At 49.0% G+C, this 23,711-nt stretch overlaps 1 protein-coding gene across 1 annotated transcript; it reads left to right on the top strand.

The window, feature by feature from the left end:
- Positions 1 to 558: 558 nt before the first annotated feature.
- LOC125941792 (uncharacterized) lies at positions 559 to 22,980 on the top strand. Its single transcript, XM_049659637.1, has 4 exons — positions 559 to 1,542; positions 15,847 to 16,789; positions 18,324 to 18,696; positions 22,581 to 22,980. The coding sequence occupies exons 1-4, from the start codon at positions 632 to 634 to the stop codon at positions 22,667 to 22,669; spliced, it is 2,316 nt and encodes a 771-aa protein (XP_049515594.1). The 5' UTR covers positions 559 to 631; the 3' UTR covers positions 22,670 to 22,980.
- Positions 22,981 to 23,711: the final 731 nt, after the last annotated feature.

Below are 23,711 nucleotides of genomic sequence, written 5' to 3'. Positions count from 1 at the left end.
AAAGCGGGAAGGCAGCGCGGGGAGGGAGGGGGGGGGGGCGGTTTCTGCTCTGCCGACAAATGCGTTCTTGTACTTTGCGCCGGTACGGGCTGTCGGTGTTGTCGAGCGCACCGTATCTTGCAAGCGACCTCCACATGGCTCTGACCTTTGTATGCGATGTGCATTCGCCGCTCAGCTTCCGTTGAAGCGATAGACCGCACGAACCGTCGCTCGCTGCGGCGGCCGCGCTTCTCCATGCCAGCGTTTTGACAGTGGTTGTCTGTGGTCATCGAGTTTGATCTATTCGTGTTTGCTTGTGCGCGCTGACACCACGCTTGTTAATTCAGTTAGTAAGCGAATGTGTCAAGTTTATGCAGCCGATAAAACTACTATCACTACTCCTTATAGCTCTCTACTAATTTGCTATCGCAATTGATGCTTCGCCTTTCGGGTGAAACTGACATTTCTTTTTTCCTGAGGCATATAGTACGATCTGAGATTAGGAACACCATGTACATACAGCGAATTAGATACTCAATAACGTTGATGCGTGTCGTTTCTCCTTCCTTATGCAGGCCATACACTTGACCTCCGAAGGACTATATCTCGGGCGTTCCGGCACTTCGTTCGCCACCAACAAGAAGCGCAAGCCATGTCGGACGCATCGTCCGCTCCGGGTGCAGGGGATGCCGGGACTGCGCGTCCCAGCGATGTTCCAAAAAAGTACCTCGATCGCGTACGCGTCCCCTGCACCAAGAACGGAGACTCTGTCTGCCAGCTACTAATGCATCTGCGTCGTACAACCCAAGTGCTCCTCGGCGCTTATCACGAGCTGGTTCTAGACGATCGACGCCCCGGAGGCGTTCGTCTGGCGATCGTTCGGGCGCCCTCGTCCACGTGCGCCCTGCTGGGCACACCAGACGACCCACGCAAGGAGGCGGCGCTGCGTTGCGCCGAGTACCTGCTTTCCGAGCACCGATGCATCACGGCTGTCGAGATCAACGGCAGCACGCCGCAACCGTCGTCCCTGCTCGCCGCTCTGCGAAGCAGTGTCTCGGTGAAAAGCGTGACCGTGTGCCTGGTACTGGAGCGAATCGACCAGACCGACGTAGGTGTCCTCGAGGCGGTGGACGCGTTGATGAACCTGGAAGAGCTTGCTTTCGCGTCCGTCGGCTGCGGTCTACAAGCGCATTCTCGAAGTATCACGCAGCTGAAAGGCCCACTGCTAGAGCGAAGCATGCAGCACCTCAGGAGCCTAGACGTGTCCGTCATCACGTTGAGCACAGAGAGAGTGAACGGACTGGTTTGGGCGCTTACTTCGAACCGCACCGTCACCGAACTCACTGTCGGACGACGCGTATTTAGCGCCGGCTCCGACGAGTCCGGTGAGCTGTTCGCCCGGTACCTAACCAAGAAGGACGCCACGCTCAGGAAACTGACGCTCAAGGCGCTAGACCTTTTCGATGACCCGGGGATGGTGTTGCAGACTCTCGCTGAAGCGTTCTGCAATATGACCACGCTGGAGGAACTGAACGCAGACCTGTGGATGAGTTGCGCCGGCTTGTAAGTATACTTCAAGTGCTTCTAAAGCCACGGGTAAAAAGTGAGGTTTAGCCCTTCAGGTGTGTATAACAAGTGCCTCCATAGTTATTATGGAACTAACGCCTGGATGCCTGTGTTTCACTGATATTTGATAACACTAGGCAGCAGATAACAATTGAGGCAAGGAAAAGGATGCACTGTGACAGTGCATGGGGCTTGCAGTACTTGCATCTGATCTAGTGCGCTGCGCAAAGAGCGATTTATCCACGCCAACTTCATAACTCGTAGGAGGTGCGGCTCCGGGGGACGATATAGAATTACTGTATACAGGGTGTCCCAAGTATCATGCACCAAACCTTAAAGAGTATGCAAATGCCACGTAGCTGGTCGTAAGCAAAGTACTGTTACCTGCCGTCGCTTGGAGGTACTCGGAGTATTTTTGTATTTCACCTAATTATATAATTAGTCATAATTAATTAATCAACTTCTCCATTACAATTAGATAAAAGGTGTCAATGAGAAAATTGTAGAGCAACATTAAAAATTCCCGATACAGCTTTCTGTTGCGCAATACGTGCTACACAGAAGTGTTTTTCCGAGGGTGAAAGAAGCCCGCGAATACACTCAAAACTGCCGCGCGACTGGCCGCTCGAGGCACTTTGCGTGTATTCTGCCAGCGCAGTGCCTCGAGCGGCCAGTCACGGAGGCACAGTCCACAAACCATGGGATGGTAGGCAAAGAAAGTCTCGATTTAAAATCTTCCACTATTACTTTATGACTTGTGGCAACGTTTTCGCAAGCTCAGCACATTTTCTACACAGCCACCAAGCTATATATGCTGCGATTTGAAATGCTTCTCACCATCTCTTCGCCACTGCTGTGTCACTGCTCCCTCCGGCCGGCCATGCTGCCGGCAGGTCAAGCTAGCGCACGGTGCATTCTGGTCGAGCTTATCCGGCGTGCGAGCGCATTCGTCATCAGAGCGCATCGAATGCCATCAGTCTTACGCCGGTATAGCGCAGGATATACCGTGGCGTTACACTATATACTATTGACACGTATGCATGTTCATCCTTTCACCGGCTGTTAAACGTTATCGCTAGGCACAGGACGCGCCTGCATGTATCGGAAGTTTCTCGAACGTTATCGATGCTTCTATCAGTTGTCTCTTGTCACCGACGCTCATGTAATCTGATTGTGTGAACGACGCGAATTGTCTAGAACTTCCTGGAAGACACGCGGGTACCAGGGAAAAATCTGGAACCTTCAATGAGTCGTGTATAAAAGCCGACGCGTTTCGCCGCTGATCAGATTTTCGACGATCGCCGACTGTTCGCCGCTATCGTTTACCTTCGAGTCAGTGTTGCCAGGTTTGGCTATATATATATATATATATATATATATATATATATATATATATATATATATATATATATATAGCAAAACTGGGCTACGGGAGAATTTTTTGCCGTCGACTTGGACGAGTTGGCTATGTGGCTATATTTGGGTTACTGAAAATCTGCGACTTGGCTGTGTTTGGGCTATAAGTGGCGCCCTAATCCACGCTCCAGAGGTGGCTCTGATCGGGTAGAAGCAAATCTCGACGGCTGTGCTTTAGCTGGCTGAGCCGGCCGCGTGGCTGTACGTGTGCACGTGCGCGAAATGACCTCCCCCCCCCCCCCCCCCCCGCTTTTCCTTCCCTCTCTGCGCCTATTGTCCGAGCCGCTGCCTTTGATATTCGATGCACTTAAACTTACACCCTGCTTGACCGTTAGGCACCCGATTCCCGGGCATCGGGATGAACCTGGAAGTAGTGGGTTTTTCGCAGTACGCTGTACTAACATGGCTATGCTCAGCAAGAGAGAGCAATAACATAGGGTCGGGGCCGTCGGGCGATCGCGGCGCCCACATGAAAGAAGAGAAGCACGGGTGCATGACACGCTCCAGTGTGTTCATGGCCATGTCTTCCGGATGAAGTATCGCGCCGGGCACCGCTTTCGACCTACTCCACGTTTCTGGCGCGAAGCTTTACTGCCATTTTCCTTTTCCTGCTAGATGAAGTTTTCTTTGTGCTTAGATTCTAGATTCATTTCGGTAGGTTGGCCAAGTATGCGAGAACGTATAAAAAAGAATGAGAGCAAGACCGCGTGCCAAAGGTGGGTTTTGGTGCTTTTACTTCTAGATGGTTTGCCCGTAACGTCATGGATGTAGATACTCATTCTGCTAATATCGAAACATGTTTGCCACGATGACATCAGTGCACTACGTCAATTGAACTTCACCCACCATGTTAGCTTAGCTTGTGAGGTGTCGTGCTGCTGGCTCGAGGACGCGGGTTTTATTCCCGGCCACGGCGGCCGCATTTCGATCAAGGCGAAATGCAGGAACACCCGTGTACTTAGGTGTACGTTGAAGAATCCGAGGTGGCCAAAATTAATCCTGATCAGAAATTAATCCACTGCGTCATGCCTCCAAATCATATCGTGGTTTTGGCACCTAAAACCCCAGCAATTATTAGAGTTTTAAAATAAGGGCCTCAAACGTATTGGGGCCCCAAAGAAATAGCGTCGAAGCGACTGCGCATGCGCAAGACGGAAACTGTGTCTGGGTTTTGTGTCGGGCACGCTATTTCATCGATTTTGTGGGAGTACCAAAAGCTGCCCCAAAAGCTTTCGTCAACAAACGTAGCGGCGCCCATCGAAGCGACGGCTCTAACCTAGCACAAAACTGGGCTCTATTTGCGGTAATGCGTGAAGTTCGTAAGCTAGAAGTGATTGCGGTTATCGCTTTCTCTCAACTAACATGTGTAATGAAGATTGATTCATTATACGCCGCTGATTCCGAATTCAATTGTCGATGTCATGGCTCGTAGGCCTATCACGGATTGACTTGGCTGGGTGAAGGTGCGTAAAGTTGGTTACTCAAAACTAAGCGCAACAAGTTGCATGCTGCTAATAGAATCAGTGCTAAATTGTAATTAAAGGAGAAAACATGAAAGTATAAATTACTTTTCTTATCATAAAATGTTATATTTTATTTTAATATTTATAACAGCTTTTCTTTGACGCCGTAGTGACGCTGCAAACGCAACACGCTATCGGCAAACGCAAGACACCTATTCCAAAACTCTTTATTCCTGCATGCCCCAACGCTAACACCCGCAAAGCTCTTTGGGGCCCCATACTTTAGGGACCCTATTTAAACTTTATTTTAAAACTTTATTAGCCATCAACATGGTTTGCTTTTTGACAGTAACCGGTTTTCACAGCATTACCACTGTTATCAATTTGTTGTTTACCTTTGCTCTATGTGTGTCGTTACGGCTTTTAGCATTTCGAGCGAGTTACGTTCGGGACGTGCTTGTCGCCGAAAACGGCTGCGCACTTCTTACACCTGTGTGCCGGTTTGCGCAGTAATCTTTTAAAGCTCCGCTTACACCGATTCAGACAGTGAGTGGCATCTGTTGCCTGTCCCTTTTCTTAACGCTTGTTCTTGGCGTGCTAGAGACCTAAGATGGTGGCCAGGTTGATGTAACTTGACACTATATAGGTATTTTGTGTCCCAGCTAATCCGGCCTCAGCTAATTGAAAAACAAAAACACAAAAAACGAGAAAACAAGATAGGGCAATGCGAAAAATAACGCGAGATATCATAGCGCGAAAGACTTGTTTTAGCTCATTGAAAAAAGAAGCTAATGAGCACGTCGCCGTCGCAGATCGCTGGACAGCTGAACTTCTACGCCGTAGGCAGAGATTACATGAGAAATTGATGACGCTGAACATTATTTTGTGTTCACGACAGCTAAAAAGCAGAGTTCGTAGTTAATATTACTGTAAATAACTAAAATAATCTCTTAGTACTATCTGTCATAAAAAATGTCACAGTTTCGCCCTAAGGGCGAAGCAATGAATGCGATAGCAACACAGCAATGTCATGCGAAGTAAGGTGAGCGGCTTTGGTAGCAATATGAATTGTAGTAAACATGAGCTGATTAAGTAAGCAGGTGTGCTGCGTCGTAAGTAGACAGACATGAAGAGAGACTCGATGACCACGAGGAGGCGCGTGTGAAACGGTGGTGTTGATGAGAAGCGCTTCCCGTGGGCAGCGCGTGCGAAGGGACACACCTGTAGCGCTGCACTGCCGACCCGGGCAGCATTGCATGTGTAGCGTGCGTTGGAAAATGTGGCCCGACTATTACTAACTGATTGAACAAGCGTGGTGTGAGCGCGCACAAACAAACATGAATAGATCACACGGAATGACTGCAGACAACGACTGTCAAAACGCTGGCAGCAAGCGCATATATACGCCGCAGCAGCGGGCGAAGGTACGTGCGGCCTATCGCTTCAACGGAAACTGAGCGGCGAATGCACGGCGCATAAAGGTCAGAGCCGTGTGGAGATAAGAGACGGTGCGGACGAGCGACGAGCGCGGTTGTTGGCAGCGTAGAAGTGCGCCCCCCCCCCCCCCCCCCCCCCCGCGCTCCCTCCGGCGCTGGCTTCCTGCTTCCTTACTTGCGCGTGGGTGATTGAGTGCGTTCGCTCTCCGTGATAGCGCGCGTCCCCGCACGCTTCCCGGAAGCTCGGGCATACGGCGCGCGGCGAAGATTTTATCTATAGGGAACCTCACGGCGACGGCAGAAATCCGGTAAAAGTGTCCATATAATTGCTATCGCAATAAAATAAAAGGACTGATTTCGCCCTCTGCAGCGATTCGCTGGAACTTGAGAGCTTTAGGGGCCAACCAAAAAGTGTTTTGTGCAAGCATGATGCCGCTGTTGTTGATGTAAAGGGCCGACCGTGACGGCGGCACGGACATTTTGTTACAACGGGTTGTGCAAAAAAGGGTTGCCGTCGTCGAAAGTGAGAATGTATACACACAAAGAAAATTGCAAATAAAAATGGCTATATTTGGCTTCGAAATATTTTGCACTTTTTTTTCTGTTTGGCTACATTTGGGCTACAACTTCTCTAGCTTTTGGCTACGCCGTCTCGTCGGACCTGGCAACATTGCTTCGAGTGCAACTTGCTTTTGTGGGCACAGGTTCGCCCAATAAAGTCCGTTTCGTCATTCACAGTTTTGCGTCTGTTTTCTTCACCGTCACTACTACGTGACACTATAGTGTACAAGAGAAGTTATAGGAATGTCCACTTTCCACCGGAGCGTAACCGCACCGCGCGTCGGCGCACACTGTCATTACGTATTTATAATATTGCGACAGCAGTAATCTAGACACTCCAAGTGGATTTCTGCCGCCGTCGTCGTCGTCGCCGCCGTCGTTGTCGCTGTGAGGCTCCGTATAAAGTCCAAGGGCGATAAAATTGTCGCCGCGCGCCGTATGCTGTATGTGCGAACGGAGAGCGAACGCACGGCGGAGAACAAACGTGACGTCTCCGTCGCGCGAAAGGCCGTGGGGGGATGGAAGCGAGGGAGGGAGGGGGGGGGGGGGCTAGGTTGTGCTGCGGAACTAGCTGCGCATTTAGCGACCCGGCGCAAGGGGATCTGGCGAGTCAATCTCGCGCGCGAAGGAGGAAAGTGGGAAGGAAGCGTGGGAGGGAGATGTTGCGGCTTCTACTCTGCCAGTAAATGCCCGTTTATAGTTCGACGTTTCCGGCGCGTGGGCCAGCGTCGTTTGCGGCCGGTCATGCTACGCCGGTTACGCTGCGCCAGCCGAAACGCTATCTCCTCTATACTCCGACTCGCGCGCCAGTGGCTGCTATCTTCGGAGCATGCGCAGAACGATCCCAAGCCCGCGCGCGCTTTGAACGGCTGTTCGCGACCGTCGGCGAAGCGGCGTGGGCGCCTTTATTTCTTCGCGCGAAATGCATTGTGCGTCGGCGCAGTCGACGCGACCAACGCGCGAATGGGTCAGGAGCCAATAGGTGACCCGTAAAATAGCGAGGGATTCTGGGATGCGCCGTCTGCTAGCTGTTTCCGGTTCGAGTCAGCGCAGCCGCCGCCACCGCTTCGCCGTTGAAGTCAATTGATGCGATTGCAGTCCGTTCTTCTTTCTGGGGTTTTATGTGCTAAAACCAGTTCTGATCATAAGGCACTCCGTAGTGGAGGGCTCCGAATTAATTTTGACCGCCTGGGGTTCTTTAACATGCACTACAACGCAAGCACACGGGCGTTTTCGCATTTCGCCTCCATCGAAATGCGGCCGCCGCGGCCGGGATTCGATCCCGCGAGCTCCTGCTCAGCGGTGCAACTGAGCCACTTGCGCTTGCAGTCCGGCTTGTCCCACTCGAAGATTACCGGGTGGTAGGTGCCTAGGCAAAACTATCGTCGGCTGTTCAGTCGTTGGCTGCTCAAATTCAAGCGTTAAAGGTGAACGCATGTCACAACTGCCTTGGAGCAACCCTTGCTGAGTCAGCTGTGCACAAGCATCAGAGGAATATTGCTGCCACTTTCAAAACTGTAACAAGGCAGAGACCATGCGTGAACAAAACGAAAATGAACGTACTGTGCCACTTATCAGGCGGCGATTAGCTGTGTAAGGGCCGACACAGAATGATTCCCCAAGATATTTCTTTTTCTAACATTGACTCAGGCAACCAGAACTATTTCAGTACTCGCATGCACATATAGAGGTACTATGAAACGAGGTTTTACTGCGCGAACTTAAGCGGGACACAGCGAGATACATACATAATACTCGTAACCAACTAGACCACCTTAGCTCCTTAAGCACATATAGAGATAATGCGTTGCCGTAATATAACGGTGATACGGCCATTGCTGACAAAAAAGCGAGAACGTCTAACTACGTACCACTTCAAATGAACCTAGAGTTTCAACCGAGAATTACATTGACAGCACGCAAAGTTATCATTTTCAGCGTTGGTTGCGCCGTTATACCGACGATATCGGTTTTGAGCTGCGATGACAGAGCAGCATGCCCCGCTGTAGCCATCGCCTCAGCCCCCGATTTTCTAAGTAATGCTTCTATACGCTTGATAAATTATCGGATAACCTGTTTCACCTGTCTGACGCACCCGCAGGCAGAGCAGTCAGTGACGGTGCGTCCAAGCAACGGCAAATGTCGTAGAGCTAAATCGTGCAGAAACAAAAAAGGCCGCCGAAACGAAAACCAGAATTCCTTTATGAATAAAAGCGTATCATTGCCTTTCTTGGCTCGTCATCATCGCGCCCAGAGTGAACTGAAACCTAGAAATCAGCTGCATGAATGGTACATTTATGGTCGACAAAGCGGACGGAAAGCTTCGCACGACTGACAGCTGAAACCGCGTAGAAAAACACGTGCGCCGGGCATGCCGCCGTTGCCGCCGCCTCGTCCGTTGAACCGGAAGCTGCTAGCAGACGGCGCGCCCCACAATTCCCTGCGATTGCTCGTTTTACGGGTCACCTATTCTGCGCCGGGCACGTCGGGGCGCGCCGAAGCCGCCGGTTACGTTGGCTGCACCAGTGCGCCCGACTATAGAGGGGGTCGTTTTCGCCAACGTGACGTAGCGTGCGCGCGCGCTCATGTTACGTCGGACTATAAACTGCCCTTAAATGCACACTTGTGCTGCTGCGAGCGGTCGTGCGCACCGTATCTATAAAGCGATCTGCACGCAGCTCCTACCTTTGTATGTGCTGTGCTTTCGCCGCTCAGTTTCTGTTGAAGCGATAGACCACATGAACCTTCGCTCGCTGCTGCAGCAGCGCTTGCTCACGCCAGCGTTTTGACAGCGGTTTCTGAGGTCATCGAGTGAGATTTATTCATGTTTGCTTGTGTGCGCTGACACTATGCTTGATAATTCAGTTATAAACGCATGTGTCCAAGTTCATACAGTCGATAAAACTACTATCCTTACTACGTATAGATCTCTACTAATTTGCTATCGCAATTGATGCTTCGCCTTTCGGGCGAAACTGCGACTTTTGTTTCTGACACGTACATGACGGCTGTGCTTGGCGATATATCGTTGTGCTTTCAGCGGTGCTTTTTTTTCTGAGCACAGCTGTTCGGCCAGTGGAGAGTTAGGTTTGTGACTCACAGTTCCGGGACTCTGGTTCCTCACTGTTGCTTTACCAAATCATATCGTGGTTTTGGCACCTAAAACCCCAGCAATTATTAGAGTTTTAAAATAAGGGCCTCAAACGTATTGGGGCCCCAAAGAAATAGCGTCGAAGCGACTGCGCATGCGCAAGACGGAAACTGTGTCTGGGTTTTGTGTCGGGCACGCTATTTCATCGATTTTGTGGGAGTACCAAAAGCTGCCCCAAAAGCTTTCGTCAACAAACGTAGCGGCGCCCATCGAAGCGACGGCTCTAACCTAGCACAAAACTGGGCTCTATTTGCGGTAATGCGTGAAGTTCGTAAGCTAGAAGTGATTGCGGTTATCGCTTTCTCTCAACTAACATGTGTAATGAAGATTGATTCATTATACGCCGCTGATTCCGAATTCAATTGTCGATGTCATGGCTCGTAGGCCTATCACGGATTGACTTGGCTGGGTGAAGGTGCGTAAAGTTGGTTACTCAAAACTAAGCGCAACAAGTTGCATGCTGCTAATAGAATCAGTGCTAAATTGTAATTAAAGGAGAAAACATGAAAGTATAAATTACTTTTCTTATCATAAAATGTTATATTTTATTTTAATATTTATAACAGCTTTTCTTTGACGCCGTAGTGACGCTGCAAACGCAACACGCTATCGGCAAACGCAAGACACCTATTCCAAAACTCTTTATTCCTGCATGCCCCAACGCTAACACCCGCAAAGCTCTTTGGGGCCCCATACTTTAGGGACCCTATTTAAACTTTATTTTAAAACTTTATTAGCCATCAACATGGTTTGCTTTTTGACAGTAACCGGTTTTCACAGCATTACCACTGTTATCAATTTGTTGTTTACCTTTGCTCTATGTGTGTCGTTACGGCTTTTAGCATTTCGAGCGAGTTACGTTCGGGACGTGCTTGTCGCCGAAAACGGCTGCGCACTTCTTACACCTGTGTGCCGGTTTGCGCAGTAATCTTTTAAAGCTCCGCTTACACCGATTCAGACAGTGAGTGGCATCTGTTGCCTGTCCCTTTTCTTAACGCTTGTTCTTGGCGTGCTAGAGACCTAAGATGGTGGCCAGGTTGATGTAACTTGACACTATATAGGTATTTTGTGTCCCAGCTAATCCGGCCTCAGCTAATTGAAAAACAAAAACACAAAAAACGAGAAAACAAGATAGGGCAATGCGAAAAATAACGCGAGATATCATAGCGCGAAAGACTTGTTTTAGCTCATTGAAAAAAGAAGCTAATGAGCACGTCGCCGTCGCAGATCGCTGGACAGCTGAACTTCTACGCCGTAGGCAGAGATTACATGAGAAATTGATGACGCTGAACATTATTTTGTGTTCACGACAGCTAAAAAGCAGAGTTCGTAGTTAATATTACTGTAAATAACTAAAATAATCTCTTAGTACTATCTGTCATAAAAAATGTCACAGTTTCGCCCTAAGGGCGAAGCAATGAATGCGATAGCAACACAGCAATGTCATGCGAAGTAAGGTGAGCGGCTTTGGTAGCAATATGAATTGTAGTAAACATGAGCTGATTAAGTAAGCAGGTGTGCTGCGTCGTAAGTAGACAGACATGAAGAGAGACTCGATGACCACGAGGAGGCGCGTGTGAAACGGTGGTGTTGATGAGAAGCGCTTCCCGTGGGCAGCGCGTGCGAAGGGACACACCTGTAGCGCTGCACTGCCGACCCGGGCAGCATTGCATGTGTAGCGTGCGTTGGAAAATGTGGCCCGACTATTACTAACTGATTGAACAAGCGTGGTGTGAGCGCGCACAAACAAACATGAATAGATCACACGGAATGACTGCAGACAACGACTGTCAAAACGCTGGCAGCAAGCGCATATATACGCCGCAGCAGCGGGCGAAGGTACGTGCGGCCTATCGCTTCAACGGAAACTGAGCGGCGAATGCACGGCGCATAAAGGTCAGAGCCGTGTGGAGATAAGAGACGGTGCGGACGAGCGACGAGCGCGGTTGTTGGCAGCGTAGAAGTGCGCCCCCCCCCCCCCCCCCCCCCGCGCTCCCTCCGGCGCTGGCTTCCTGCTTCCTTACTTGCGCGTGGGTGATTGAGTGCGTTCGCTCTCCGTGATAGCGCGCGTCCCCGCACGCTTCCCGGAAGCTCGGGCATACGGCGCGCGGCGAAGATTTTATCTATAGGGAACCTCACGGCGACGGCAGAAATCCGGTAAAAGTGTCCATATAATTGCTATCGCAATAAAATAAAAGGACTGATTTCGCCCTCTGCAGCGATTCGCTGGAACTTGAGAGCTTTAGGGGCCAACCAAAAAGTGTTTTGTGCAAGCATGATGCCGCTGTTGTTGATGTAAAGGGCCGACCGTGACGGCGGCACGGACATTTTGTTACAACGGGTTGTGCAAAAAAGGGTTGCCGTCGTCGAAAGTGAGAATGTATACACACAAAGAAAATTGCAAATAAAAATGGCTATATTTGGCTTCGAAATATTTTGCACTTTTTTTTCTGTTTGGCTACATTTGGGCTACAACTTCTCTAGCTTTTGGCTACGCCGTCTCGTCGGACCTGGCAACATTGCTTCGAGTGCAACTTGCTTTTGTGGGCACAGGTTCGCCCAATAAAGTCCGTTTCGTCATTCACAGTTTTGCGTCTGTTTTCTTCACCGTCACTACTACGTGACACTATAGTGTACAAGAGAAGTTATAGGAATGTCCACTTTCCACCGGAGCGTAACCGCACCGCGCGTCGGCGCACACTGTCATTACGTATTTATAATATTGCGACAGCAGTAATCTAGACACTCCAAGTGGATTTCTGCCGCCGTCGTCGTCGTCGTCGCCGCCGTCGTTGTCGCTGTGAGGCTCCGTATAAAGTCCAAGGGCGATAAAATTGTCGCCGCGCGCCGTATGCTGTATGTGCGAACGGAGAGCGAACGCACGGCGGAGAACAAACGTGACGTCTCCGTCGCGCGAAAGGCCGTGGGGGGATGGAAGCGAGGGAGGGAGGGGGGGGGGGCTAGGTTGTGCTGCGGAACTAGCTGCGCATTTAGCGACCCGGCGCAAGGGGATCTGGCGAGTCAATCTCGCGCGCGAAGGAGGAAAGTGGGAAGGAAGCGTGGGAGGGAGATGTTGCGGCTTCTACTCTGCCAGTAAATGCCCGTTTATAGTTCGACGTTTCCGGCGCGTGGGCCAGCGTCGTTTGCGGCCGGTCATGCTACGCCGGTTACGCTGCGCCAGCCGAAACGCTATCTCCTCTATACTCCGACTCGCGCGCCAGTGGCTGCTATCTTCGGAGCATGCGCAGAACGATCCCAAGCCCGCGCGCGCTTTGAACGGCTGTTCGCGACCGTCGGCGAAGCGGCGTGGGCGCCTTTATTTCTTCGCGCGAAATGCATTGTGCGTCGGCGCAGTCGACGCGACCAACGCGCGAATGGGTCAGGAGCCAATAGGTGACCCGTAAAATAGCGAGGGATTCTGGGATGCGCCGTCTGCTAGCTGTTTCCGGTTCGAGTCAGCGCAGCCGCCGCCACCGCTTCGCCGTTGAAGTCAATTGATGCGATTGCAGTCCGTTCTTCTTTCTGGGGTTTTATGTGCTAAAACCAGTTCTGATCATAAGGCACTCCGTAGTGGAGGGCTCCGAATTAATTTTGACCGCCTGGGGTTCTTTAACATGCACTACAACGCAAGCACACGGGCGTTTTCGCATTTCGCCTCCATCGAAATGCGGCCGCCGCGGCCGGGATTCGATCCCGCGAGCTCCTGCTCAGCGGTGCAACTGAGCCACTTGCGCTTGCAGTCCGGCTTGTCCCACTCGAAGATTACCGGGTGGTAGGTGCCTAGGCAAAACTATCGTCGGCTGTTCAGTCGTTGGCTGCTCAAATTCAAGCGTTAAAGGTGAACGCATGTCACAACTGCCTTGGAGCAACCCTTGCTGAGTCAGCTGTGCACAAGCATCAGAGGAATATTGCTGCCACTTTCAAAACTGTAACAAGGCAGAGACCATGCGTGAACAAAACGAAAATGAACGTACTGTGCCACTTATCAGGCGGCGATTAGCTGTGTAAGGGCCGACACAGAATGATTCCCCAAGATATTTCTTTTTCTAACATTGACTCAGGCAACCAGAACTATTTCAGTACTCGCATGCACATATAGAGTATACTATGAAACGAGGTTTTACTGCGCGAACTTAAGCGGGACACAGCGAGATACATACATAATACTCGTAACCAACTAGACCACCTTAGCTCCTTAAGCACATATAGAGATAATGCGTTGCCGTAATATAACGGTGATACGGCCATTGCTGACAAAAAAGCGAGAACGTCTAACTACGTACCACTTCAAATGAACCTAGAGTTTCAACCGAGAATTACATTGACAGCACGCAAAGTTATCATTTTCAGCGTTGGTTGCGCCGTTATACCGACGATATCGGTTTTGAGCTGCGATGACAGAGCAGCATGCCCCGCTGTAGCCATCGCCTCAGCCCCCGATTTTCTAAGTAATGCTTCTATACGCTTGATAAATTATCGGATAACCTGTTTCACCTGTCTGACGCACCCGCAGGCAGAGCAGTCAGTGACGGTGCGTCCAAGCAACGGCAAATGTCGTAGAGCTAAATCGTGCAGAAACAAAAAAGGCCGCCGAAACGAAAACCAGAATTCCTTTATGAATAAAAGCGTATCATTGCCTTTCTTGGCTCGTCATCATCGCGCCCAGAGTGAACTGAAACCTAGAAATCAGCTGCATGAATGGTACATTTATGGTCGACAAAGCGGACGGAAAGCTTCGCACGACTGACAGCTGAAACCGCGTAGAAAAACACGTGCGCCGGGCATGCCGCCGTTGCCGCCGCCTCGTCCGTTGAACCGGAAGCTGCTAGCAGACGGCGCGCCCCACAATTCCCTGCGATTGCTCGTTTTACGGGTCACCTATTCTGCGCCGGGCACGTCGGGGCGCGCCGAAGCCGCCGGTTACGTTGGCTGCACCAGTGCGCCCGACTATAGAGGGGGTCGTTTTCGCCAACGTGACGTAGCGTGCGCGCGCGCTCATGTTACGTCGGACTATAAACTGCCCTTAAATGCACACTTGTGCTGCTGCGAGCGGTCGTGCGCACCGTATCTATAAAGCGATCTGCACGCAGCTCCTACCTTTGTATGTGCTGTGCTTTCGCCGCTCAGTTTCTGTTGAAGCGATAGACCACACGAACCTTCGCTCGCTGCTGCAGCAGCGCTTGCTCACGCCAGCGTTTTGACAGCGGTTTCTGAGGTCATCGAGTGAGATTTATTCATGTTTGCTTGTGTGCGCTGACACTATGCTTGATAATTCAGTTATAAACGCATGTGTCCAAGTTCATACAGTCGATAAAACTACTATCCTTACTACGTATAGATCTCTACTAATTTGCTATCGCAATTGATGCTTCGCCTTTCGGGCGAAACTGCGACTTTTGTTTCTGACACGTACATGACGGCTGTGCTTGGCGATATATCGTTGTGCTTTCAGCGGTGCTTTTTTTTCTGAGCACAGCTGTTCGGCCAGTGGAGAGTTAGGTTTGTGACTCACAGTTCCGGGACTCTGGTTCCTCACTGTTGCTTTACCATCAGAACATAACCTACGTTATTTTATTCTCGAGCGTAGAATTATCGCTCGGTACGGAAGTTGAAGTTGAGTATTTATTCAATTTTTGTGCAAATAAGAAAGTGAGTACATGTACATAACTGGGCACATACACGTGATTCGGTACGTAACTGAGTACTGAATGAATTAATAATGATGTTTAAATTTGTTACTGGTTTTCCCACTTCTAGATTTCGAGGTGGGCTGCGCCCAACGGCACATTCCGTTGTCTCAAGAAAATGGAATTTGTAAAGGTTGTAACACACGCAGTTTATTGTTAGCACTGTGATGTGCATTGCTCGTGTCCCTGCCCATGCTTTTTTTACTGGAAATAGCAAAAAACAGGAAGGATAATACCTCACGCAGCATTGTAAGGTGATACAAAATCCGTGCGGATTTATTGTACATAAAAACCAATCGTCGAATAAAGCATTTAATTGCATGTGAGCGCTTTATGTACGCTTGTGTCTCTTTGCGCACTGTATCTACAAGATGCACCAGCCAGCACATTTCGTTCTCGATAGCATATATTCGTTCTTTTGGTTTCGCTCACATGCTACCCCCTCAACTTTCACAGCGTTAAACCTATCAACTTCAGCCTGTCAAGCGTACGCGTAGTACGATGCGAGTTTTTTTTTTTTTTCTGTATGCTACATAGATGCGTTATGTTGTAAACTCGTACGGGCAACACGTGCATCTGTTCTTCAGCGCAGGGAGGATCGCACCATTCATGAAAGTGTTGACTCGGAACGTCACCCTACGCTGCCTCAGGCTGCCTTCAACAATATGCGACCGCTGCTCTACGATGTTGTCGCGAGTCCGCAACCCCGCCGGTATCGCCGACCAGCATGCGGCGCAAAATGTCGAATCGTGGCACGCAGCTCTGCGACAGAACACTTCACTTCGCCAGCTCCGCATCGACTGTGCAAGCTTCGACGAAGTGGAGTGCGGCGCTTTTTTCGGAGCGGTCGCCGACAGCGACACCCTGCGGTCGGTGGTGGTCATTCACCTGCCCACAAGAACCAACCCCGAGGACTTCTGCCGAATGATCCGAGAACGCGGCCTGCAGGATCGTGTCTGCGTCGCGGACTACCACGTGACACTGACGGACGGGGACGCTTTCAGGTGGTGCAACGAGATCACCGGCGTAACCGTCGACATTGTGCACTTCACGCTCCCCGAGAGTCCGCGCACACTGCACGGCCGGGCACTCAGCGAAGTTTTCAGTCTCCTCGAACACGTGACGACACTCCGAATTCGCTGCGACTTCTTCAGCGAAACGGCATTCGCTGCTTTGTGCGCGTACGTCTCGGCACCGTCAGAACTCGAGGACGTTGAGATCACGCTGATCAGGCAGACGCTGCTTATGACGCCGGAGCAGGTCCGCAGCATGCCGAGGAGGCTAGCGTCGGCGTTAGCATCCAACACCAAGCTCTGCAGAGTGATTGTCAGAGGACTGCAGCTGTGCAAGGACGACTTGGACCTGCTGGCGGATGCGGCTCGCAAGAGTCGACGACTCGTCGAGTTCCGCACAAAGTGGCGGTGCGTTTCCTGTTGTCTCTTCGACCGACTCCTCGGTGAACGCAGCGCCATTAGGGGCAAGTTGTATTCGCCGAACGCCTACGCTTGCAACGTGCTGGCCGATATAAAGGTACTGCATAGCCTATATATTTTCTATTCTTCCCCATATATTTCGTGGCAGAGCTTGGGCGGGACCCGTGTGAACGCTAAAAAGAGAGGATGGCGAGGCAAATGGTAACCTCGGTTTCAGCGTTCAATCTATGCATATGTTGATGCGAAATTTTAAAGCGATAACTGAGGAGGCCATTTCGTTATAATTTTCAGCAGTTATTATTTTTTTTTTTCTGTTTCGGCCGCAGCGCTTTTGACTGCTGCTGCAATTATGTACAAAACTTTAGCCAGGGTTTCGGAATTCACTGGGCCTTTCCTAGAAAACTTATTACAGGATGACCGTTTAAGCTAGCAGATATAGGTATAATACGCTTCTCAGGCGACATGTACTGCGGAAACGCTAGGAAACGCTTAGGAAACGCCGGTTAACAGCGCCCTCCGTGCCGCTATTTTTCGGTTTCGAGTATAATGCAAAATGCGAAGCCCTGCTGGGGAATGCAAAGAGTTGCGTTATATACCTGCTCGTATGAGTTGTGCTGCAGTGGGGTTTTCGGAGAACTTCGTACAAGGCTTTGTAGCACGGCTTCCATCGCAAAGGAAGCAAAGTCCCGTGCCGAACGCGTATCCTCTGCGCACAAGAGGTCGAAGACGCAGTTTCGCCCACACTGCCACTTTCGGCAATGTACCGCTCAAGTCACACGATGTCAACCTGAAACAGCAGGCTGTTGCAATGTGTGTATGTTCGCTTAACGCGCATAAACTCAGAGCCGTGGCCCCTGAAAAGAGGTCTAATCAACTAATCAAAACAAAATGCCTAATATATAATCTGCTAGCGCTATAGCACCGTGACTGTGTCTCACCAGGCATGTTTGGACTCACATTCTTTTACTCATATACAGTGAAAGTTATAAAAAAAAGGTACTATACGTTCTGTTTTTCGCTCTTTTGTAATAGCGAGCTGTTACAGGAAATCCAAGGCGTCGTCGTAACCCATCTTTTGTTCCTGATTATTTTCCAGCTTGCGAAAGCTTCTTTTCACAGTAAGAGAGACTTTCTTGATATTGTAAAAAAAAAAAAAAAAAAGCTATGGTAATAATGCCGCTGGGCTCATTTCTTTCTCCTTAATTTCCGTTCAACGAGCGTTGTAAAAGCAACGCCACGATCTCCAAGATTCGGACCGTGCTCCGACAGATTTCGGAGGCCGTGGGAACGCACTTGAGACCAGCATCGACGGGCTGAGCAGACTTGGCAACAATGGCGCGCCGACTTCCGCTAATGCGCTGCTGCGCTGTTGACGTCACCCGATGGATTAATGGTAGTGCGAAACGTGGCACCTAGGGCTGCAAAATTTCGAGTTGAGAGTGATTGTCATTTTGCCTGCCCTTCGAAATTTATGTGACCGATAGCTTGGATTTGTTTGCGTTGACTATCAAAATTCCATTTTGCTCTTCGCTCTTCGACACGTTCGGAATATATTTTGAACAAATACCCTGGCTTGAAAGAAAAGCGTTGCGGGGCCCTTTTATGACGCAAAATCTTTACTGCGCTTCCAGGGAGTCACAAGACGAAACGCCAGGCGTATCTCGGTAGCGGCTCGTTTCGTGATGGGCGAGCGAGGGAGCGGCGAGGGCGCTCGGGCCATCGAGCTGGTCCACGACCATCCGTGCCTCCTCGACATGGTGCGGGAGGGCGCAGCCGTGAGGAGCGACGAAGCCAAGGCGATGATCAAACACGCGCTGGCCCAGGTGCGCAACTTCAGTCTGCACGAGTTCATGAGGCTGGCCCGAGTGGTGGCCCAGAGGGTGGAGTGCCCTCCGCAGGACGGTGACGACGGGCTGCAGCTCGCGGACATCGGCCACGATTGCTGGTTGGTCATCCGCAGCTACCTCACACTGGAGGACATTGCGATGACGGCAAGACATCCCGGTGAGTTGATACGGGTTAATCGTCTGTTTTGATTGCCCCCGATAGCGACTTAAAGTTCGTGTTAGCACTGGTTCGAGAAGGCAATTGTGTGAAGCCTTTGTGTGTCATATGTACCTCCGTCATGCTCTACTTGCAAGAATTCTACGTGCGATGACAAAGTATACGCATTCGTTGCCGCAATTCGCATCATTTTATCAGAAGCCTTTTTTGCTAACCACTCGAAAAGAAAAAAAAATTTGGAGGACGCTCAGGCTTCGCCTGTAAGAGTGGAACGCGATAGCATTCAAAGATCCCTGGCTACTTATCAGGCTTTTTTCTCGTATGTTCAAATTACAGTCCGACGCTGTCATGTCTGTAGGATGTATAGTTAAGCCGTACTTTGCGATTTTTCTGACGGATTTTACTTTGAGAAATTCAATTTTCGTTCATTAACCCCCTTGCGCCATGCGGAGGGCCTGTGTGGTCAGGGTGATCCGGGATGAAGTTCTCCGCCACGGATGTCACGGACGCCGATGCTTACGCCGACACCAACGCCGACGCCGGACTTTCTGCGACACGGGGACCTTAACGCTATCGCGTTAAAAATGAAAACAAGGAAGGAAAGATATGCATTTATATCTCGGATCCGCCATTCTTCGAGCGCATGCTATACGGGCCACAGTGTCACGCGACAGCATACACGAGTCCAAGACCCGCGCCTTGCTAGCTAGCGCAAGTGCGCCGATGTTGATCGATCCACTGTCGAGGTGACAGTGCATAACCGCGGACAGCAGAAAAAAAAAGTGGAAAACGGCAGCAGAGATAACGCTTTTACAATGAACTCTTTTCTCTTGCCAACCTGCGAACACTTTCTGCAACTGAGCTGTTTGGACTAACATGCAACAGTGCCTTTTTTTTTTATTTGACCAAATTCCGCGTTACTATTTTTTTTTTACGACAAGAAGGCAAGAGGCCAGTTGGTGTTGCCAAACTAGCATTTGAGTTAGTAGACTAGCTTCATTTGAGTAGTTACAAGACAGTCGGATGGTGAGGAGGAAATGAGTTGGTGCTATGTGGCCGGCCGTCTCAAACCATAAAGGGCAGTTTAGGGATATGCTTCTGAAGTAAATGTATGCAATACGTTCATTCGATCAGTGCTCATCTACGGTGCTGAAACTGACGAGCGATGACGAGCGATGGCATGACGAGCGATGGAACGAAAAAGGATGGGCGGAACATTAAGAGACGCGAAAACAGCAGTGTAGCTTAGACTGAGTTGGTGTAGCTGATAATGTAGTAGTGATTAAGAGGAAGCTTTAGCTCGGCAGCTCCTCTTTAAATATACAGCAGTGGCGCACCGACGGGGGGGGATTCGGGGGTTGTAACCCCCCCCCCCCCTGAGGCCGACTTAACCCCACCTTTTGTTTAACCCCTTTTCTTTCCTTACGTATTTGAGTACTGCAACTAAGATGTAAGACGCGCAATCGTCTGCACACTCGCAAAAAGTGCATTTTTTGACAATTTCCCGTGAAGAAATCGGAATTAGTGCTGTTTAGATGGTATTGGCAAACTGTCAACCCCCCCCTGGCAGAGATCCTGGGTGCGCTACTGATATACAGAAATGGGAAAATCATTTTTATGTGCAACAATGGCACCGATTATGGTTGGGTTCGTTTCTTCGAAAAGGAAACGTAAAGTAGAGCAATTGTAAGAAGTGAATTTTTGATTGTCATAAAATATTTTAGTCATAAATTATTGTCATAAATTACTTATAACATAATTATAAAGTTTTGAAAATTGCAAGATCTAAGATGTCTAGTATCAAGTTCACAGCTCTATAACTCTAATAAAAAAACGATATCACCATGATCTAAATTGAGCTTAATAATCTATATAGGAATACCTTGTGGGCAGGAATTTCGTTAGACCCTCTTAGAGAATGTAATGATTTCACGCAAGCTGTAAATTCGTATATCATTTTCCAGCTTGAGATTCTGAAACGTATGCAGTTTTTCAGAATTGTGATATATCTGCTTTTGGTGCAGAATTGAGAATTTATAAACTTCGTTCGTTTATATTTTTGAAAGTTACCAATTTTCGTCAATCTCTGCAAAAATTCGATGACCTAAATTGAACTTCTGCTTCATGAAGTTGATATTATTTGGCTTTATCTCCCAACCGCATATAATTTTCTTCAAATTGGTCAGACGACTGTCTCAGAAAACCATTTATGCACGACTCTGGAATCATCATTATCTTCATCATCATCAGCCTTTATTTGTGTCCACTGCAGGACGAAGGCCTCTGCGTGCGATCTCCCTGTCTTGCGCTAGCTGATTCCAACTTGCGCCTGCAAGTTTCCTCACTTCAACACCCCACCTACTTTTCTGCCGTCCTCGACTGCTCTTCCCTTCTCTTGGTATCCATTCTGTAACTCAGAGACACCAACGTTCTGCGTTCGCTCGTCATTGTACGATCGGCGGAAGAATTTCACGACCCTCAGGGCTTCTCTGTGGTACGCGCCAAGGCTTCGTGAATATTTTCTTTGCGGCGTCTTAATTTGACTCATGTGTGGGTTTTGAGTCATAGAGCAACCCTAGACGCAACAGGGCATGGGCTGTCTTTTTTTTTCTAAAAATATATATGAATACCATATTTTCTTTCATTTCGACCGCAGCTACAATACTACAGCGTGTTACAGCTCACTCGGGCCAAGCTTTAAAAAATCATCGGACGAGTAACAATATATATTGTTACTCGTCCGATGATTAATGACTCAATATTGTTCACTGTCCTCTTGAGCAACTCAAAGTATGTTTTACTATGATATTAACTGATTATTTAACAATTAATTAACTAACCTTTAAGGCATTGATTTAAACGCAGAATCTTCAATGTCGAAGTCGTAGAGCATATTGAGAAATATACAAATAATTTCTTCCCACGATGATGATAGCTGCTGTGGTTTTAATATTTCCACGTTGCAAAGAAAGCTCGCGATTTATGAAAACGTACCACGTGGTTACGCGCTTGCGCACAGCAACATTAGTGCCCTCAAACATGCTACCAATGCTATTTAACGAATGATCGATACGGCACGCAGACCGAAGACACGAACAGGCCTTGAGCAACGAAGATGGATCAAATACAATGGCCTTTACTTCCAGCTTTGCTGGATATGTTATCGGTTGAAGCGATGAAATATGCGATAAATACCGCACGGCTTTTCTTGAAACTTCGTTAATTAAGGGCGAGGAGGTTTGGGTGGTAGGTGGCGATGTATTGGAGATGACGGGTCTGGCCATCACCTATTATTTTTTTCTCGAGTCCTATTTACGCCTCCGGCATGCATGCAACGTCAATTCTTCGTTGACAGCATGTTTGGGAGTACTAATGTCGCTGCGCATGAATAAGCGCGTTGTCACGTGGTACTTTTTTCAAATATCGCGCGCTTTATTTGCAGCCTGGAAAAATTAGAACCACAGCAGCTATCATCGTGGACACAAATTACTTGTATATTTCTCAATAGGCTCTACAACTTCTACATTGAACATTTTGCGTTTAAAGCAATGCTTTAAAGGTTTGTTGATTATTTTTTTTTATTTATTTACCTACGCTTATAGTCAGGAATACGTTTAGTTGCTCAAGAGGACAGCGATCAATATTAAATTGGTTGCATTCTTGTAGCTCGCAAGAGCATTTTTTAAAGCTTGGCGCGAATTAGCTGAAACGCCCTGCATAAAGGAAGAGAAAAGCTCGATGGAATCATCTGTCTCGCCGTTTTAATTGAGCGTGAATGGCGCTGACAAGGTTATATGTAGTGCTCGTGAAGAAGCCTCTCTCTCCGGTCGTGAACTTGTTCAAGCTATATGACGATGACAATTTATTGTTGCTTGCTCGTGCAGACCTGCCATCAAGCAACTCGATCGGCGAGACTGCTGGCGCTGCGGCTGCATGCGGGGACCACCCGACGAACCATGACAATCCGACCTAGCCACTCTTGGAGCAAGTCCATCGCACGTGCCGGCTGATACATTTATTGGAGAACTCACACGGAAGCCTGGACGTCCTCTGCAAAACTAAACTAGAAAGATTTTTTTTTTTTAGTACTGAATGTTTCTTAGTACTATTCATGTTTCAAGACCTGTGTGTAAACTTGTTGTAAAGTTGTTGTAAACTTGTTGTAAACTTGCTGTACACTTGTTGTAAACTTGTTGTAAACTTGTTGTAAACTTGCTGTAAACTTCTGGGTAAACTTGTTGTAAACAACTCCTGTTTGACAAATTACTCCTGAGGTTGAATTTGACCGAGGCAAAACCTACAACACTCAATGAACTAGTCTTCCTACATACCTCGCGATGGAGTCTTAATTGAAAAACACATTATTTTTGCCAGCTTTCTCAAAATAAATTTGGCAGAGAACGTGTAGGAACGTACCAACTTTGTTGATTTCGTTGCCGAGAACCTACGGTGTTCTAACGGAGAGATTACAATGTATACGGAGCTTTCTACCAACCAAAAATGGCGCTGGCATTAATATTTCTGGCTCACTGACGCTGGACATTTCAATGTAAGTAACCGGTCGAGAGTTTTAATAGCTTCAATTCCACAAGGCAAAGGGACCAGTTGTGATGAGACAAAGGCTGTTCCTATAAGGTGGTTCTAAGTTTTAACGGAACCGGAGACAACGTAGTCTAAATATTTGGGCCGATCGCGACGATTGGCCAGTAAACAAATTTAGGTGGTTCGGCCCTCCTCCTACTCTTTCCACGCGAAGGATGACTCAATAGAGTGCGGTGCACAATGACTGCGCCATATCCTCATCCCCAACTAGCTCAGGAAGGCATTCTCCCGTATTCTGAAGCATTCCTTAACTCGACGCTGCACCTCGACTCGGGAACGTTGATGAGAGCGCCGGCTCGCGACAGAAGCGCTCACTGCGCTGCAATCCATAGCGATCCTTGAAAAGTGTTTTAGTAGCGCGAGGGCGCTGTGCTACGTTTAAGATCGTCATAGTACTGGTAGGAGTTGCTGCA

This window comes from Dermacentor silvarum, unplaced genomic scaffold (genome assembly GCF_013339745.2).
Source record: "Dermacentor silvarum isolate Dsil-2018 unplaced genomic scaffold, BIME_Dsil_1.4 Seq320, whole genome shotgun sequence".
In the NCBI taxonomy this organism is placed as follows: domain Eukaryota; kingdom Metazoa; phylum Arthropoda; class Arachnida; order Ixodida; family Ixodidae; genus Dermacentor; species Dermacentor silvarum.
The sequence above is the reverse complement of the archived record's forward strand: the minus strand, read 5'-3'. Positions and strand labels throughout refer to the sequence as shown.

Bases quoted from the DNA above. Each gene is read 5' to 3' on its own strand.
- LOC125941792 (XM_049659637.1), top strand. From the start codon at position 632: ATGTCGGACGCATCGTCCGCTCCGGGTGCAGGGGATGCCGGGACTGCG. The intron at 16,790-18,323 runs GTACTGCATAGC...CTGCGCTTCCAG, and splicing joins ACGTGCTGGCCGATATAAAG to GGAGTCACAAGACGAAACGC. The intron at 18,697-22,580 runs GTGAGTTGATAC...TTGCTCGTGCAG, and splicing joins GATGACGGCAAGACATCCCG to ACCTGCCATCAAGCAACTCG.